The sequence below is a fragment of the Nymphaea colorata genome, chromosome 11, assembly GCF_008831285.2.
Source record: "Nymphaea colorata isolate Beijing-Zhang1983 chromosome 11, ASM883128v2, whole genome shotgun sequence".
In the NCBI taxonomy this organism is placed as follows: Eukaryota; Viridiplantae; Streptophyta; class Magnoliopsida; order Nymphaeales; family Nymphaeaceae; genus Nymphaea; species Nymphaea colorata.
In genome coordinates, this window is record NC_045148.1 from 1,246,422 (window position 1) to 1,264,974 (window position 18,553).

The following is an 18,553-nucleotide window of genomic DNA, read 5'->3' on the forward strand; positions in this document are numbered from 1 at the left end:
GTAGGCTTAACTCATTTGAATGGATTAAGCTCCACTAATTGCATCGGATATGCATACATCTTTATGTGGTATGGTTTCTGGAAAAATGTTTTAATTAGGTTCAATGACACGTTTGATTAAAGGAAAAAGGTTTAGTTTTAAAAGTATGTAAAACAATTTTTTTTTTATTGAAATAAGCCCGTTGGAGGATATGAAACAAATGGCTGGAGCCAACCAACATGTAAATAAATGGCTGTGTGTACAACTGCCCACACGAGTCCAAGTGTGGCTGATCTGCAGCTGATTTAGAGTGCCAAATTGAACCAGAAAACTAAAATTGGTTTCAATCTTGGATCATCTTGTCAAGTTTCAACCTATTGTCCAAGACGCATATGATCTAGCAGCCGTTAAAAAAGATTTTCTGGAGAGGCACTCATTCGGAGACTTATATATATATATATATATATATATATATATATATATATATATATATATATATATATATATATATATATATATATATATCAAACAGTTAATATGAAAATACTGCCGACACCAAGCTCCGTAGGTCAATGCGTCCAAAGTTTATAAAGAACGCGAAATCCGACAGGATTAAATGGATAGATGGCGCTGGGCCTCACAAACCACATTTGAATCTTACTTTGCATGCAATAAAATCCGAGCTTTTTTGTTATTTTATGGAAGTGTGTCGTCGATTAAGGCATACGATCAATGGACACAAGTCATAAGGGCTCACCTTCTATTTCTCCTTCATTAATTAAAAAGTGTTCAAGTGGAGGGAAGATGAACAGCTTCTTATTTGCCTCGAGCTCAAACTCGGAGTGCAATGGAGATCTTAACTGCAGCCGGCACTAGGGCCCCGCTCTGATTTTGCAGCTTGAATGAGTTTTTAATATTTTAATGTAGAAAAAAAAAAACTTAGGATCTTGATAATCCTAACTTTGGTTTTATCCTTTTCAACTGTTTGGTAGATCATCAATTTTTTGAAATCTAGAACAAAACAGTTATATTTGAGATTGACCTTATAAAATTTTCTCCAAACGTTGGTTCTTCCAAAAGATTTTTATGTTACATATGAATTTAAACATTTAATTTGCATCCATTCATGCAATCGAGTCTGTATAAAACAGCCTAAAAACGATGAATTTAAATGTCAAACGCACTTTTTCTCTCGCGTGCATTGTTGTGCCACTAAAGGAGGCTGTTGAAAATTCAATAAGGACGGTGACGAGGGTAACAGGAACACACCGGTTGTACAGTAGCTGCACCAATTGTACATTTGCAGAACTGTACATAAACAAGCACTGAAGGGCAGCAATATCTTCGCAGAACAAGAATACATGAGAGTAGTGAAGGCATTGACAAAATCAAGTAATAAAATTTGAAAAACATTTACACCAATTGATGCCTTGTGTCATTGGAAAAATATGTACCACTTATTGAATATCATGCAAGGTTTGCATACACGCATACGCACTATCTACGAACTATGCAACTGGAGTTGCAAATTCTAGCTCATAAGTTACTAAGAATTAGCCAAAATTTTTAAAGTCAACTGTCAAAATGTTAATGTCTCTGAAAATTGAAGTCACGAAGTACGACACTGATAATAGGCAATGGGAATTAATGGTTCTTGATTTTCAGGTGTTCTTCTTTTCAAAATCTTTTTCGCTTTTGTTCTATTTTATACGTCTAGTTGGAATACATGCACCAAGAAATGTGGATTCTCTGAAGCACCTTGAGCCATTTGATCAACATATAAAGTTAATACTCACAAGTTATGCTGGGTAAAACAGATCTGTGAAAAGATAGACAGCAGGACTTGTAAGATCCATGTTAGATCCACTAACTGGTAGGCGGTTGCTTGTGTACCAGAGGTTTATCAAGGATTACCTCTTCGTACAACACCATCTAGTGGTCTGTGATCATACTACGTATGTGTTATAATGTTTGCTTTATAAAATTAATTGGAAGAACATAACCTTTTTCTTTGAAGATTAGAGAACATGAAATAGAGATTGTTCCGTACCACGGGCGATCCATCATTTTCCATATGATTAGAAGATTGATGAAATATTGGCTACGATAATCATGTTGGCATTATATGCAATTGCACCAAATCAACTTCTTTTAGTTCGATCGCTTTCGGTTGAGTGCTATATGCACTACATACGGGTGATTGTCTGTGGAAGTGGAAAGACGACCCCATTTGTTGGATGGGGAAGACTATCACTAAACTCTTTAATTCCATCTGACCCAAAAAGAAAGGAAGAAAAGAAAAAGAAAAAGAAAATTTAGCTTTTGGTTTTTCTATTGTTTCGAGAGAAGTCTAATCCCACAACGCCAGCAGAAAATCATCCCGTCACGTGAACTCCGCTTTCGTCACGAATTGTTCTTCCTCTTACTTTTTCTTTCTGCGAAAAGTAAAATTGTTTGTTTCAAAGTCTACATAATGAGGGTTGGGGTTGGTGAAAGAAAATTTTTATGTATTGGCAACTAAGGCAGGAAAACAAGTGAGAGGAATCATGCAGCGTTGGAAGATCAGCTATTGGCCGTGTGTTTGCATTTACGCGGTAGACAGTCTGGGTGTGACTCGCAGGTGGACATCCAAATGGCTTCCACAAAAACTACACGTGTTGAGATCCAGCATCTGATGAACCATCATTATTGCTTGTTTGATCATATCTCGAAAATTAATTACAGGTGCTTCTCACTCTCTCTGTGTATAATATATGTATATCCAAAAAGAGAGAGTGAGAGGCTCAAATTTGCCAGCTGCTAAGTGTTGTTGGATGAATTGTTTTTATTACCCGTTGTTAAAAAGTATCTCGACAGGTGCATTGGCCATTATTTTTATTTGACCACAGTTTTTCAAGGCTTTTAGCAGCAGTTTTGAGATTCTTAGCGACGGAAAGTTAAAAAAAATTACCTGGCAATTGAACCTGGTTATACGGGTCATGCTGGTTATGGTTTATGAATTTTCGTAGGTTATTGTCATTAAAGACTGAAAAACCTCTTATGCACGCTGAAAAAGATTTTTGTTTTCTAATAATAAAATTGGAAATGAAAAAAGATAAAAACGATTATGGAGGACATTTCCTTTTAAAATAAATTACCAAAATGTTTTTCCTTCCTTTCCTATGCCCAGCGCATGTAACTTTGGCAACACTAGACGATTGGCATATTACAATATCTTTTTCTCTCTAATTGAAATATGCCAGTTGCCGTATTTTAGCAGATAACTTTTTGCCTTAAAAAACCGCGGTCAAACAAAAATGTTGCTAATGCTAATGCACCTATAGCAACCGTTTTCAACGGCAAAATTTGTAAAAAAAATTCATCCAGTAATACACAACAGCTATTGGATTCTTCCGACTGTCCGTCTTACACATGCAATCCAACGCGCACAGCATGTGTGTGCAAGACATTCGGATGGACAGAGGAAGATGAGTTAACAACATATTTTTCTATTTCTGCAACACTAATCATGTAGATATCTTTTTTTCATGGTTAAAACATTGAGAAAGTTCAAGCAAATCAACATAAAAATCATATACAGGATGAGTTTATAAGCTTCTAAAGGCTGGTCATTAAGCTTTTCTAAAATGTTCATTATAAAAGTAATATATGGATTCGTGATATGTTGGTTAGGAAGATGACATCCATATGAGGAGTGATAAAGTTTAGTATTTTTTCGAGTTTATCGCGATATTTTTGACGGGGAGAAACAACATTTAGAATTTTATTGCTATGTGCATTTTCTGCAATCCGAATTTCCAGATATGTGTATATATGGGACACGGCTTACCTTGATCAGCAGCAATGACTGTTTATCGAGTGTGCATCAAATTAGGTGCATTCCTAAGGTCGACAACGTCTTCCTCCAACGTTGATTCTAACATCCACGTTCATCTAAAGGCTGCATTTTTTCCTCAAAAATAGTGTTAAAGAAAGTCAGAGCTCTCCCCCTTCTAAGAAAGTCACTTTTCTTGCCTAGATTTCCTTTTTTGTGATATGCACTTTCTTGATTTATCACTTCAGATCCAGTGGGTGTAGTTTCCTTTTTGCTAATATTGTGCTAAATTGATTTGTCATGATCTTCTCCATCCGTTGAGCTGCTATTCTGAAATTGTGTACAACTGTCATCAGATTGTGCGTTAACATTCCCCCTTCAATCTCGAGGGTAGATTTTGTCTAAGGCCGAGATTATGTTGTCAAATGGGAGTGAGGCAAGGGCTTTGTAAACAAATCTGTAAGCCGGTGAGTGGACCAGATGTATTGAGTGACTAATGATCCAAGAGCCACCTTTTCTCTTACAAAATGAAAATCAAGCTCAATGTGCTTCATCCGGGAGTGATTAGCCGTTTTGATGGTGGATTGCAAAGCAGAAATGTTGTCACATAACAACAGTGGTGGCTGGGAGAGAAAAAGACCAAGATCTCTATGGATGAAAGTTATTCAAGTTAGTTGTGTTGTTGTTGTTGCAACGGCATGGTATTTAGCTTCGCAAGATGATCGAGCAACACTGTATTGTTTCTTAAAAGCCCAGGATATGCGATTGGATCCCAAAAAGGTGCAATAGCTTGTTGTAGACCGGCGAATGGAGAAGCACTCGGTGCAATCTGCATCAAAATAAGCTTGAATGGACAATTTTTTGGGCTTAAAGAATTGCATTCCAAAAGATATATTGCCCTAAATGTAGCAAAAAATTCATTTAAGCAACTGAATGTGTCGTATAGAAGGGACATGCATAAACTGAGACACATAATTAACAGCATAAGTGATGTCTAGTCGCGTAAATGTAAGATATTGCAAAGTGCCAACAAAACTGTGATACAAAGTAGCATTGGGATAAGCTGTTTCTAGAGTGCATATGCTAGAAACATTAGCAACCATTGGTGTAGCAGTTGATCTACAGGATTATATTTGTGCTTGTTCTAGAATCTCCAAAGCATGAAGCCTTGCTAGTTGAGAACCAGGCCGTAAGCAAAGCGTTGAACTTGAGTGCCTAAAAAATAATCTAATTCCTCAAAGATCATTCATAGCAAAGGTACACGATACTTGCTTTTGAAAGGTGGCAAGAAAAATTGGACAGCTACCAGTGAGAATAATATCATCCACATATAATAAAAGTATAGTCACCGTTGATTCTTGGAGTCAAACAAATAAAGAGGGATCGGCGGAACTGGCTTGAAAATTGTGAGAGAATAAAAACTGAACAAAACGATCATACCATGCTCATGAGGCATGTTTATGGCCATATAATGCTCGATTTAATTTTCAAACATGATAAAGAAATTGTTCATCTTTGAGACCAGGAGGCTGCTCAGTGAATATAGTTTCAGTCAAATAACCATTCAAGAATGCATTCTTGACATCTAATTGTTTAAGAGGCCAGCTGTTCATGAGAGCAATAGAAAAAAACGATCTGAATAATTGCTCGTTTAATAAATGGTGAAAAGGTTTCAAGAAAATCCACGCCTTCAACCTGAGTATAGCCTTGCGCTACTAGTTGTGCTTTATGTCTATCAGCATGGCCAGCATTGTTTAATTTTGTTTTGTAAACCCATCGGCTGCCAATAATGTGCATGGAGGGATCTCAAGGTACCAAAGTCCATGTCTCATTTGCGATCATTGCTGCCATTTCATCCTCCATAGCTTTTCTCCAACCAGGGTGTTTAAGGGCAATGGAAATATGTTTTGGTTCCGTGGAACATAGGTAGTTAATAGGTATTTGGGATTGGGTTTAACAATGCCATTTTGAGAACGTGTAACCATAGGATGAGAATGTCAAGTAGGTATCTGATAAGGGAGGAGGTGAGATCCAAGAAGGCAAGCTAGGTGATAGTGAGTGTAGGGGAGGCGAGTCTGGTGGGGAGGAAATTAAAGGAGTGGGTATGACTAATGGTTGTGGTTGAGAATCCATATGATCAATAGGATAAGGTTCTGGTTTACTATTACGAAGTAGGGCAAGATCATGTGGGTTCAGTTTGAGTAGCGATAGGAAAACATGACACAAGATCAAGAGCAAAACTATAATTCAGCGGTGCTCTAGCAGAACCTTGATTGAAATTTGAAAGGAAAGCATTTTTCGTCAAACACAACGTGTCTTGAAATAAAACACGATTTGTCAAAAGATAAAAACAATGATATCCTTTGTGTTGATCACTATACCCTATAAAGACACATGGTAAATATTTGGGTTCAAATTTGTATTTGTTGTAACTCTTAATGTAGGAAAAACATCTACACCTGAATGTCCGTAGACAAGAATAATCTGGTGGTTTTTAAGTAAACTCTCATATAGGTTTTGCATTTGTAGCCGATTTATGTGCCATATAATTGTTGAAAAAACTTCCACCCAATAGTTTGCTGGTAAATTACTATGAGAAAGTAGAGTTAATCCATGTTCAGTACCTGACTTGTGTTTCCACTCCCCCAATCCATTTTGTTTGGATTTTTTGGGACAAGCCATGAGATGTTTGATTCCATATTCTTTTAAATAAGAGAGAAATGCAACGCTATTAAATTCACCACCCTCATCGCTTTGAAAATTTTTTACAGATCTTCCAAATTGCGTTGTCACCATCTTATGAAATTCTATAAATTTTGTGAAAAAATCAGACTTTGTTTCTAATGGATAGATCCAAGAGTATCTAGAATGTTGATCAACAGTGAGAATGATTTTCAGACACTTGACATTTAATAAGAGAAACAAATTTCCTAATGAAATACTCAACCCAGGTGGTGGGACCCTTCTCCCATTATTTCAGGTGCATGTCCAAGGAATGGTCCCATTAGTGATGGCAGACATATTATCATTTAGCAGATGAGCCTTTTATTGTTTTCTCTGCATGTACTTAGTGAGAGTATCATATTCCATCACTCATTCCTTCTGGTGAACAAGAGTTTAACGACCCACCACCACTCCAAGCATTCTAAGTTAGTGTTACCTATTTTCTTTTTAACCATTATAGGAAGGGCATTTTCAATGTGTGAACCTTTCTAGTCGTTTCGTTATGCACTAGGTACAAATTGTGGTGATCCTTTCAAAGGCATAAGTAGGTCTCCAATGGTTTGGGTCCGGGGTTGGTGGACAGTCAGTTTTTAGTTCACTATCGCTATAAGTGTCATTCAAATTCAGATAATTTTGAATGGGGTTGGTCGTCGTGAATTGTCTGCAACTCAACTGTACCCGTTGTGAATGAGCAAAAATGTTACTACATTTATTTACTGGAAATAATTAAAATGAACATATTGGAGGATATTAATTAGTTTGCCACCTATTCGATTGAAGCCTGCTTTTTCAATGCAAAGGGATGATGAAGCCACCAGCTCCCAAGACTCTAGTCTTTCCAAAAGCTCAACGGAATTTATATTTTTTAGATATGTTTGAGGTGAATGCTAATTGCTGTAACATTTAATTGGAAATAAATGAATTTTTAAAGTTGTTGTAGGTATCGAACAACATGACCTGCTTTTATTACTGTTTGACATTAATGGAGGCTCTTAGCAGTGAGAGAATGCTACTAGGATACGTGGAACTAAAAATATAATTCTATTTGCTACCTGTTCGCTAGCTCTCTTCCTTTTGTGGATCGTGGTCACAATTTTGCAAAAGCCACTTTTTTGTAAGTGGTGGGTCTGGTTATTATTGAGGATTGAGATGAATCAATAATTTCAAGACCAATGCCGTGTTTATCGTAAGCAAGAACATCCAGGCGAGCAAGAGCAATATTGCATTGCTCGGACAAGAGTTGGAGTTGTTCCATTTCCTTTTACATCCAGGGTCCAACAAGGCTACGTTGCTACCTGGTATGCTTTTAGTGTAGGTGAACTAACGAACTAATGAGCTAATATGACTCTTTCATAATATTGAGGCATAATGTTCATGAGAACCCAAAGGATAGTGTTTGATTTCAGTGCCACCATCACAACCATATATTCTATGCCCATTTGAGCGTAAGTAGGACAAGCTAATCAATTAGGTTTAAATGTAAATCCAACAAGTACCCATAATCACAGATATTTCCTAAGACAAGAACATGACATTTTAAGATAGTCAAGTTCTATACATATTATTTTGGTTCCTATACATTAAAAATGTATTCAACTGGCGTAGGCTTTAACATTCATATGCAAAATTTTTATTTGATCTTAACCGGTACCGGATTCAGGTTCTGTTGCCAAAACCGTATATAAAATCAAAACCAAGATTCGACTAAATTAAAATCAGATATGCATGTCTTGTCATATCCCGGGGAGAGTTGAGATCTTTAACTAGGTCAGGCCCGCCAATGGACAGTTAGACAAATAATTCATTGGGTGGCTCTAAGTGGGTCTTTAAGTGAGTTTTCTTTTCCTTTCTTTTTTTTTGGGTGCATTTTTGTTTGTATCAGGTGCATGTCCATATAAGCACCTTCACCATGGAAAAAGCAGTGAAATGGTAACCAAATGCACTCTGTGGACAGATTGATGGCGACATCTGAAGTTTGGCAGTACCGTACCTGCCACGGCAAGTTGGTATGAAATTTGTTAATGCAATTAACAACGAACTTACCTGGTCGACAAGAAATTATAGAAGCTTTAATGGCATGACTACCTTTCTTCCATGATTCGTCCCTGTATATTAATATGGTTGATTTGCTCCTTTTGAAACTGAAAAAAAGAATTAGTTCCACATTCCAAAAGCTGTACTAAAACCCTACTCCGACAGACATGGATTTAAGCCGCAAAAGTGCAGAAACGCATTCTGCTGAATCCAAATTCATACGTTCTGCAATTCAAGCCTTAAGAGAGAGGGAGAAAGAGTGGAAAGGCGCCATGTACTTGTTTGTAACATCATAAGGTCACGTAGCACGGAGCTCGATGAGTGGCTTAACATGTCTCTGGCCACTCGTTGGTGTTTACTACAAGCTGTCTTCTTTGGAATGCACAATGCTTCGTGAATGTGTCGCAAGGGTTACATTCATGAATTATACTGGATCTCAAACAATACGAACTTCTTCTTATACTTCGGATTTGAGATCCCATACGATTTGAGATCATGGGGAATCTCAGATCTACATCAGACCTACCTCCCTTCCAACTTTACATCTGATTTTTTCGTTATAAATTGAGGATCTCAATTCTTTTTCTTTTGCATAGTGGTAAAATCCACGATTCGTTTACACCGTGAGTCCCACATTTCAGATATGAGACAGAAGATTATCAAACGCACACTTTTAACCCTTAAGGTTACAGTAATCGAACGTGTAATCTCTTAACAACAAGGCTAAGCTTGCAAACTAAGGTGGAACGAGCCATTTCCTTGTCCAATTTTGTTCTTTTGGATGAAGGCCTACTACGTACTCAATATTTAGAATTTACATGCACTTCTTTCGGCCACCTCGACGAGTGAAGCCACCAGGGCATTTAAGGACTTGAAAAATCCGAAATTTTAATTCGAAAGATCACAATTGACTCATGAGATAAGTAGTTAGGTGAGGATAGAGCACACAAATATATATATATATATATATATATATATATATATATATATATATATATATATATATATATATATATATATATATATATAAAGACAAAAGCCTTGTTATTGGATGGAGGGAAAGAGAAAAGGTGAGAGAGAAATGGTAGTCAAATTTGTGTTTGGTTGGAAAAGACTCAAAATTAAAGGGATTAGAGGAATTGGGATGAAAAAGAAAATGGTTGTTCCTTTCTCCTTTGTCCAAACAAACTTTATGATATCTCTTTACTTCCATTCTCTTCCCCTCCCTATCCTTTTCTTTTTCATTCTTTCGTTTCCTTCCCTTTTCCTCCATCCAAAGAGAGCGTAAAGGAATTGGCTTAGAAAGTTGAAAATAACATTTGTGCTTTTGCTATTAGTCAATCATAATTCAAATCTCATGACCATTATCTTAGAGTTTAAATAAGTATATGTTGTTAAATAAGGGGTCTTCCAGTAGCGGTTTCCTTGTGCTAGAGAGAGAAAGAGAGAGATAACCCACAAAATGCAAAATTTTCAAGGTTCATAAGATTGTACTGTAAAATTTCTTGGTCGAAAAAGGCCATACCTCACACGTTTCGACTTTATTTGGCGAAGGCGAGAAAAGTTTTTCCATGCATGAAAATTTTGCCAAAAGAAGGACATTTTGCCTGAGAAAGATGTAAAACCAATTATGTCCTGGACGGAGGAGAGGACGAATGCTTTGCCTAAAGCATTTTTTGTCCCTTATGACCCATTCCCGGGCAGAACGTTTGCTTAATTAGTGTAAAGCTTTCGACAATAAAGAAACTTTTCTCGACAATTATGAGCAATAGCGTCGCCCGCGTACTTTTAATTTGGATTGAAGTAAAGAAGCCAACTTTTTTTTAATCATTTAAAACGATTAAACGTGTACTGATAAAACTAAAGAGCCCGTGGTTTGTGAAGCTTTCGTGCGATCTAAACCACGTACTTGTTTTGCCTTCTAATGGAAATTTCATAACAAAACAAAAGAAAAGGTTATGCATGCATTTCCCAGAGTACCATTTCTACTAGAGGACGTTACATGCACATGTGAAGTTTAATTTGCATTGAATATATAAGGAGAACAAGCATGGCCCCTCTTTTTTTTTTTTAATTTTTGTACTTCATTGTACAAAAGTTAAACTAAGGGTACTAAACCTAGGTACTCGTCTCGTATAATTGCTTGATTAAGTAGAAAAAAGACAGGAACAAAAGAAAGTATTGATTTTTTTGTGGCGATGGTTAGACGTGAGAATAAAGAATAGTACTATATTCTCTATATTTATACGATCCCAAACGAACGTTGAATTCATTGTTGGCGATCTCGCACATTAAAAAAATACAAAGTGGCTCAATCATCATTCTCACCATTATCATCATCCTCCAGCGTGCCCTCCAAAGCAATAGGAATCCCCATCGCACTAATTTTTTTTCTCGCCTTAGGCTTACACGTGGCTTATTTCCAGGTTCATATCCTTATTTTTTTGGGGTTTTAGATGTTTAAGTGGAAGTGTCGCTGTAGTGGAGACCAACTATGGCATATTATATTTGGTGGGTTTTTAGTGTTGCTTCTACTGCCTCTATTGGTAGAACCCGATTCACTCTTTACATTAATTAAAATCCTCACTATCTCTCTGTCTCTATGTGCCAAGTACTTGAGATTTGTAGAAGCTGCAATGATAGGTTGGTGGAGAGATTATTTTTCAATTCATGTATGAGCTGCTGTTTTTGAGACTTAGATGGGGACTTCTTTACATAAGCGCCAAGCAATGTGAATTTGGGTATCTCTTTCAACATTTTATTAACTTTGGGTTGGGTTTTACTGTATAGACCACCATTTGGGTCCATATAAGTTTTGTTTTTTGCTTCGATGGCTAATTCAGTCTCAACTTTGAAGAAATGGGAAGCCCGCATAAATCCATAAATGCATTGGTACAAAACAATTAAAAAAAATAAAACTACCACTAAACTTAATTAATGTTGCTTTTGTAGGTTTCTCCGATAAATGGGACGCTACAAGCAATGGAGAACTGTGGTCTTCAAGGTGGTTGACGCAAGATCAAGAGCTTCCATTTCCAATTTTCAAAATGTCAACTCTCAATACAACTAAAAATAGACCATGATACCTTGGGAGACAAGGAGTTGAGTGAGAGTTCAGCTTTCTTCTGAAAAGTTGGATGAAATATTCTTCATGGTCATTCAAAAGCCATGAGAACTTTGAAGAAAGAGAAAGTGAGAGCAAGAGGGAGAAGACTAACCCAATTGTGACCCTATAGTATGATGGCACCAGGGGTGGAGCCAGGATTTTTTTTTTCAGGACGGGCCAAACCATCTGCGGGTCGGGCCAAGAGGAGCAACAGTAAGGCCAAGAGGAGCAACGGGTCGGGCCAAACTAAAAAAAATTGAATTTTTACATATAATTTTTTTTTTCTGGGCTCACCCGGGCCATGGCCCGGGTGGGCCCCCCCCCCCTCCCTCCGCCCCTGGATGGCACCCTTAACTATGCATGTTTTCAAATATTACTGAAAGTTGCATCTATTTAAGTGAATTAAATTGGTTCAACTCAAAGGTAATGCAGCTCTTGATCCTCCTTATTGAATTATATGCTAGATCTCTTAATAACTAACATTTAATAATGAGAGAAATGTAGAATCTTGTAGTGGATGAGAATTCCTCTTCATGTTTTTAAGTATTTTTTGTAAATCTAACTATATAATGGGGAATGTTTGTGAACATAGGAGTCAAACAAAAATTGTTAAAATCCTATGCCTTGATTAGGTTTTATCATGATTCAAGAAGATTAAATAGTTTAAACTCTTATATTAGTTGATCTCCACATTCAGTTTCTGTGACACATTGCCATTAGTATTCAATTGACCAAAAATTCAATGTCATTAGTACTCACTGTACAAACAAATGTCATTAGTACTCACCATACCAAAAAGATGGAAAGGTCAGGACTCATTATTAAAAGGTCAGGACTCTCTGGAAAGGTCAAGATCCAAAAAGGTCCAATGGATTTACATGTTTCATTAATGGAAATTGTTTGATGTAGTGAGTAATAGGTTCTGGTTGTTCGCCGTTCCAGAATTCTTGTTTAGGCAGTTCATACTATCCATACATAGTGTTTTGATCTAAGATTTCAATTGTTTCATGTTTCAGCAGTAGTAAAAAGTAAGATAAAACTGACAAACATGATTATATATATATACTGAATGATGACCCTGAATATCCCTAATTACCCAACTTACTCATAAGGAGAAAAGACAAAAAAAAGTGTGAACTAAATCACCTTTTTTCTTGTTTTTCTCTCAACCATCATGATAAGTTGGATAGCTCAAGTTTGGCAACTATAGATGTAAACTTGGGGATAAAACATAACACTCTAAATAACATCCTTAAAGTAGGATTAACTTAATCTAAGCATGCTATTGTGCTTATTATTGCATATTCATTAGAAACATCCTTGCTCCAATAACATTTGGACATCTTGATTCCTTGTTGTTGGCTTCTTACGCTACGCGAACCCCTACAATTTTTTTTTACTTCAAGAAATCATGTAAACTTGAAAGACAATAAATCAATCATAAAATAATATTACAAGGTTAGATTACGCCAAAGAACTAACAAGTTTGTGTATATTTGAGAGAGAGAGAGATCACACGATATGTAAGGCTAAATAGCGATAGAAAATATGTATACTAACTATAAATTGTTTGTTTTTACTTGCTTGATGAGACGTAAAGTTCTTCCATAAAGTTATTCATATGTTCAAAGCCAATATACTAATTTTTATTCAGTTTTTCAAAGAATTGCTTTACACACAATACCTTGTAAGTCATCAATCAAGTTAAATATTTTAGTATATATAACGCTCATCAATTTTTTGGGTAAGAACACATTTAAATTGATCCTTACATTTATTTGAGTTAACATATATAATACAGTGCAATCTCTTTTTTGGAATGATACTTCTAAAGAAAGTTCACGTTTTGCAATTTTCTTAAAAACATAATTTTCACGAGAACAATCAAATACGGCTTAAAGTGAATTTTCATGAAATTAAAAAATGAAAGTTGTAGCTGTAAGTTCTTTCAATATTACACTCTATCACTATGTTACTTTTTCTAGTTCTTTAGCTGCCATTTTAGCTATGTTTTTCTTTCAGGTTAATGAGAATTCAATTTAGGTTCCTATTTAACAGTTTTTATGAAAAATGTGACCTTTTTAAGAAAATTTGAAAAGGTAATCCTCTTGTAGAAATTGTAAGCAAGAACTAGCCCCTAAAAAAACCTATAAAAACTTGTTTGAGTTCTAGGATATGGTTAGATTAGTTCAACTCATGTTGACACTTGATTTGTCACAAATAAAAATTGATTTAGCATGAGAGTGCATGCGTGTGTGCACGCACATGCACAAAACAGATCATCTCAACTTACGTTATGAATCTATGATACCGAATGCTTTATTCTAATTTTGCGATTCTTTTAAACTATAAAAGGTCACAAAGGACACTATATGAACTTTCAAGCAAAAGGTACATTCAAGGGGCATGGGGAAGATACAAAAATAACCACTCTAACTTTAAAAAAAAAAAAATCCCTGATTTTGAGTTGATTGGATCATTCAAAAATGGAACTTGAAATGACTAAAATACCCTTTATCAAAGGGAAGACCATTCGATAAATTCTTTTGTAAAGAAATAAAATATTCCATTTGATGTTCGCCCGCCCCGTTTGCACATTCTCTACGTTGGAGAAAAGGAACACAGAACGCCTTTTGTCCCGTGTCCTTGTCACCAATGTTCGCCCACGCGCTCCCTTCTCAACCATGTGTTCCCGAACATTCGTCAACCGGTTTGTGCCCCCCGATATAAGAAGGAAAATGAAAGTTGCTGAGACTTGTCCCTACAACTGTTAGCTGACCAGCACATCAAACGGAATATGAGCGCCCAGATTCCCACAAATTATACGCCACATCTGTCATGTACCCATTGACCTCCAGTGCCCTTCGAGCTTTAATTTTCTCAAAAGGCATGATCATTTATAGCCACAATCTCAATCTCAAGGACGGAAAGGCCTTCCTTTTTCTCGAGCCTATAAATAAGCAACTTCATTCCTCACGCTCCTTGCCCATCTTCTCCCTTCTCTGCTCACTTCTGATGGAGAAGTTCCACTGCTTCTGCTGTTCGGCAGCTTCTTGTCTTTCATGGTGCTGCAGGAAGTCCCTGGACTTCTTCAGCTCGTCATACAAGGCCGCCCTGCTCCGCTTGAACCCATTTTGCTTCCAGCTCTTCTACTTCCTGTTTGTTTCCCTCCTCGGATTCTTTTTCCTCCGAGTTTTTGACCTGAGACCAGTCCCCAAAGTGGCCAAGTTCGGCGCTTCTAATCTTGATCTTTTTTTCATGTCCGTCTCCGCCATTACTGGCTCCAGCCTAGTCTCCATACCCATGGAGGACTTCTCTGGTCCCCAGCTTGTTGTGTTAATTATTCTCATGTTCCTCGGTGGGGATGTCTTCACTTCAATGGTTTCTCTGCATTTGGAGAGATATAAACTTGTTCATGAAGTCGAATCAGGAGAAGAAAGCCGATTCAAGAGCGATGTGGAGCTGGCAATTCAGTGCAATTTTAGTAGCAGCAGCAATAACAACAACAACAGCAGTAGTAGCCCGAATATGAATTTTACTACTACAGGAACAGAGGATGTGAGTCAGAGAATTAAGTGCTTGAGCTACATGCGAAATCTCATGTTGGGCTACCTTGTGTTGGTTCAGTTATGTGGTGTAGCACTTATTCTCCTGCACTTGTGGCTCAGTGAAAGCACCAGAAGGATATTACAGCAGAAAAGAATCAGACCCGTTCTGTTCTCAGTATTCACGTCAGTTTCTTCCTTCGTCAACTGCGGTTTGATTCCAAACAACGAGAACATGATGGCGTTCAAGGAGGACTCCGTTCTCCTCCTCCTGCTGATGCCTCTGGTGACAATGGGGAGCACTATGTTTCCTCCCTGCTTGAATCTTCTTCTGTGGACCCTCGAGAGGACGTTCCCGAGGGAGGAGTTGCATTACCTGAAGGAGAACGCCGGGCAAGTGGGCTTCGACCACCTGCTGCCGCTGAAGAGCTCTCTGTTTCTTGCGGCCTCCGGCGTCGGCTTCACGTGGCTGCAGTTCGTGCTTTTCTGCTGCTTGCAGTGGAACTCGGAAGCAGCTCGGGGACTGGACTCTTTCCGGAAGGTCATCGCCGGCCTCTTTCAGTCTATTGTTTCCAGATATTCCGGAGAGTCGGTCTTCGATCTCTCCCTCTTCTCTCCAGCCCTTTTGGCGGTCTATATAGTGATGATGTAAGGAGACAAAATTTCCCCTCCATCGCATGTCATCCAACCTTTTAATTAACTGGCTAGCTGCTAGGACACCTGGCCAAAATAATTATAAACAAATATTCTTTTTCATAAAAATATTACATTTTTATAAAATCATCTTAGGCTGACTACTTTTGAACATCGTAACTTCTGGCCTAAATAAACTCTACTAGAGTTAGATTTCTTTAATAAGCCTCAGTTTGAATTGAAACACAAGTTATAAATGAGTTGACTTTAATTACAAGCTCGTTTAAACTCAATTTGGTTTAATGTTGTTTTTTTTTTGTTTAACTATATGGGTATGTTGATATTTTTTATAAATTTTAACTTTCTTTTTGTGGTTTTCATTTTTAGTTAAAGATAAAATATATGAATAAAGTGACACGAGTTTAAAGTAACATGTGACTCAAGCCAAGCTCAAGCTCGGCAAGCTCGCCTCACCTGTTGTGCATTCCTAATGATGGCCCTTCTATGTTCATTCATACACATCTAAGGGTCATATTCCTGCTTAATTAATATAAACTAAGATTCTAACAAAAGGACGAATTATTGGTTTTAATCTTTTTTTTTTTCTTTTTTGTTTCCGTTCTCATATTCGCAGCCTATAGGCTTTACGGACTGGAATTACATGCCATTTGGAACCCTAAAAGCCTACCTTTCTCATTGACATATTGCCCATTTTTTTCTTCTCCAATAGATTTGCCTCTTACTTTTTACGAACCAAATGACAATGATTCTGATGAAACATTTGCATTGCCTTGAAACCCTGGGTTACTTATTACAAACAATTTGTTCATGCATTAGAGCAGTCTTTCTTATGGTCGTGTAAGTCCAACAGCCCCGAGTGGGGTAGGTGCAGTGGGGCGGCCCGACAAATGCTCGTGTCTTTCTTAGTAGAGGGCCGAAAGGCTCAAACAAGCTCTTTGGGAGGCGACATGTCGTCTTACGCATTCAAACAAGATACCATATATCGCCCAATCCAAGCAAAACCAGATACAAAGCCTAACTTGCAAACCAGGTGGAAGGAGTCATTGTCGGCATAAATGTGTTGTCATTGTTTGCTTAACGCATGTCCAAGACGGGGGAGCATGTCCCCACATAAAATCCCCTGCGATCTGAAACAAAGTGAAATTTAAATATGTTTGCATGTGTGTGGATGGTTGTGATCTCTCTCTTTTTTTCCCAGGTATATTCCTTCTTGCACATTCTTAATTCCGAGCAAAAAGACAGATCTCCAGTTCAATTCTAAGGAGAGGAAGGGTAGGGGAGCAGAGGCCTTGGCAATGTGGCTGCCCCCATTAGTTGTCTATCCTGTCATCTTTGTTGTGTTAATTTGCATGACAGAACAGACCCACATATACTTGGACCCCCTTAACTTTAGCATCTTCAACATCACTTTCGAGGTCATCAGGTGCGCACTGTTTACACACACACACACACACATATATATATATATATATATATATATATATATATATATATATATATATATATATATATATATATATATATATCAGAAATAACTATTTTTTTAATCTTTGATTTTTTTTATTTTGTCAACTGTCTATATGAACTAAATCAAAAGCCAGAATCACCCCTCATGAAGCCACCACATATATATACATATATATAGTGATTGGTAGAAATCAAACCCATAAGTTCGAGAAAAAAAAAAAACAGACTCTTTAAATATGATATTTAAAGTGTTTTATTTTAATCTATCCTTGCTAGTATGATTTTAAGGATAGGTTGATGCAAAAATATATATTAAGTTGATCATTTTGTGTGTTTTAATAGTTTTTTTTTATAATATGCAAAAAATCAATGGCTCATATAGCATCAACAATTTGATAATAGAAAAATCAACATTTTTCATAAAAATAACTTGATTCAAAGCATATTTTATATCAAAATAGTTTTTATAAATACATGAGGATGTTTATATTTTATTTAATATAAATTTTTTATCAAAAAAGTTAAAGGGTCTGGTTTTTTTCCTGTCCTAAGGGTCTGGTCTCTCTCTCTCTCTCTCTCTCTCTCTCTCTCTCTATATATATATATATATATATATATATATATATATATATATAAGGAATAATTTTCTTCTAGAGTATACTAATTTTGACCATTTTATGTGTTGCAGTGCTTATGGGAATGTAGGGCTTTCGGTTGGCTATAGCTGCGAGCGACTGCTGAGGGTTACCAGGAATGGCCATTGCAGGAACACAAGTTTGAGTTTCTCGGGGATTTGGAGCAAGAAAGGGAAGATCGTCATTATAATCGTTATGTTCTTCGGAAAACTCAAGAAGTTCGCAGCAAGTGGTGGAAAAGCTTGGCGTACTATGTAGCCCACTCATTATCATTACCACCTCATCTTGTATGCCTTGTCACCTAATTGCATCAACCAACTACATGTTGCTTGTAATCTTAGCACCATTGGAATTTTCTAGAACATGGCGCGGCTATATATATATATATATATATATATATATATATATATATAGAGAGAGAGAGAGAGAGAGAGAGAGAGCCTTGTTCCAAACAAAACCGGGCCAGCCTGCGTAACAAAACAGGTGTGGCCTGCTTCCACTATGCCAACCCCCTCCAAGTCTCTCATCAGCCCAGTTGAGATAATTCAGAGTCTCTGAACAAATCAGACAAATATATATAATCGGACAGAAAAGG

The 18,553-nt window shown here is 37.0% G+C and overlaps 1 protein-coding gene across 1 annotated transcript; it reads left to right on the forward strand.

Annotated features, from left to right (window-relative positions):
• The first annotated feature begins 14,660 nt into the window (after positions 1–14,660).
• LOC116264812 (cation transporter HKT1;3-like) lies at positions 14,661–18,216 on the forward strand. Its single transcript, XM_031645221.1, has 3 exons — positions 14,661–15,850; positions 17,055–17,279; positions 18,012–18,216. Exons 1-3 carry the CDS (start codon positions 14,673–14,675, stop codon positions 18,214–18,216), a joined length of 1,608 nt encoding a protein of 535 aa, XP_031501081.1. The 5' UTR covers positions 14,661–14,672.
• The last annotated feature ends 337 nt before the right edge of the window (positions 18,217–18,553 follow it).

What these genes read in the sequence shown, in the direction of transcription:
- LOC116264812 (XM_031645221.1), top strand. Translation starts at nt 14,673, where the DNA reads ATGGAGAAGTTCCACTGCTTCTGCTGTTCGGCAGCTTCTTGTCTTTCA. An exon ending in GCGGTCTATATAGTGATGAT is followed by an intron (nt 15,851 to 17,054) that starts GTAAGGAGACAA and finishes TTTTTTTCCCAG; the next exon opens with GTATATTCCTTCTTGCACAT. An exon ending in ATCACTTTCGAGGTCATCAG is followed by an intron (nt 17,280 to 18,011) that starts GTGCGCACTGTT and finishes TATGTGTTGCAG; the next exon opens with TGCTTATGGGAATGTAGGGC.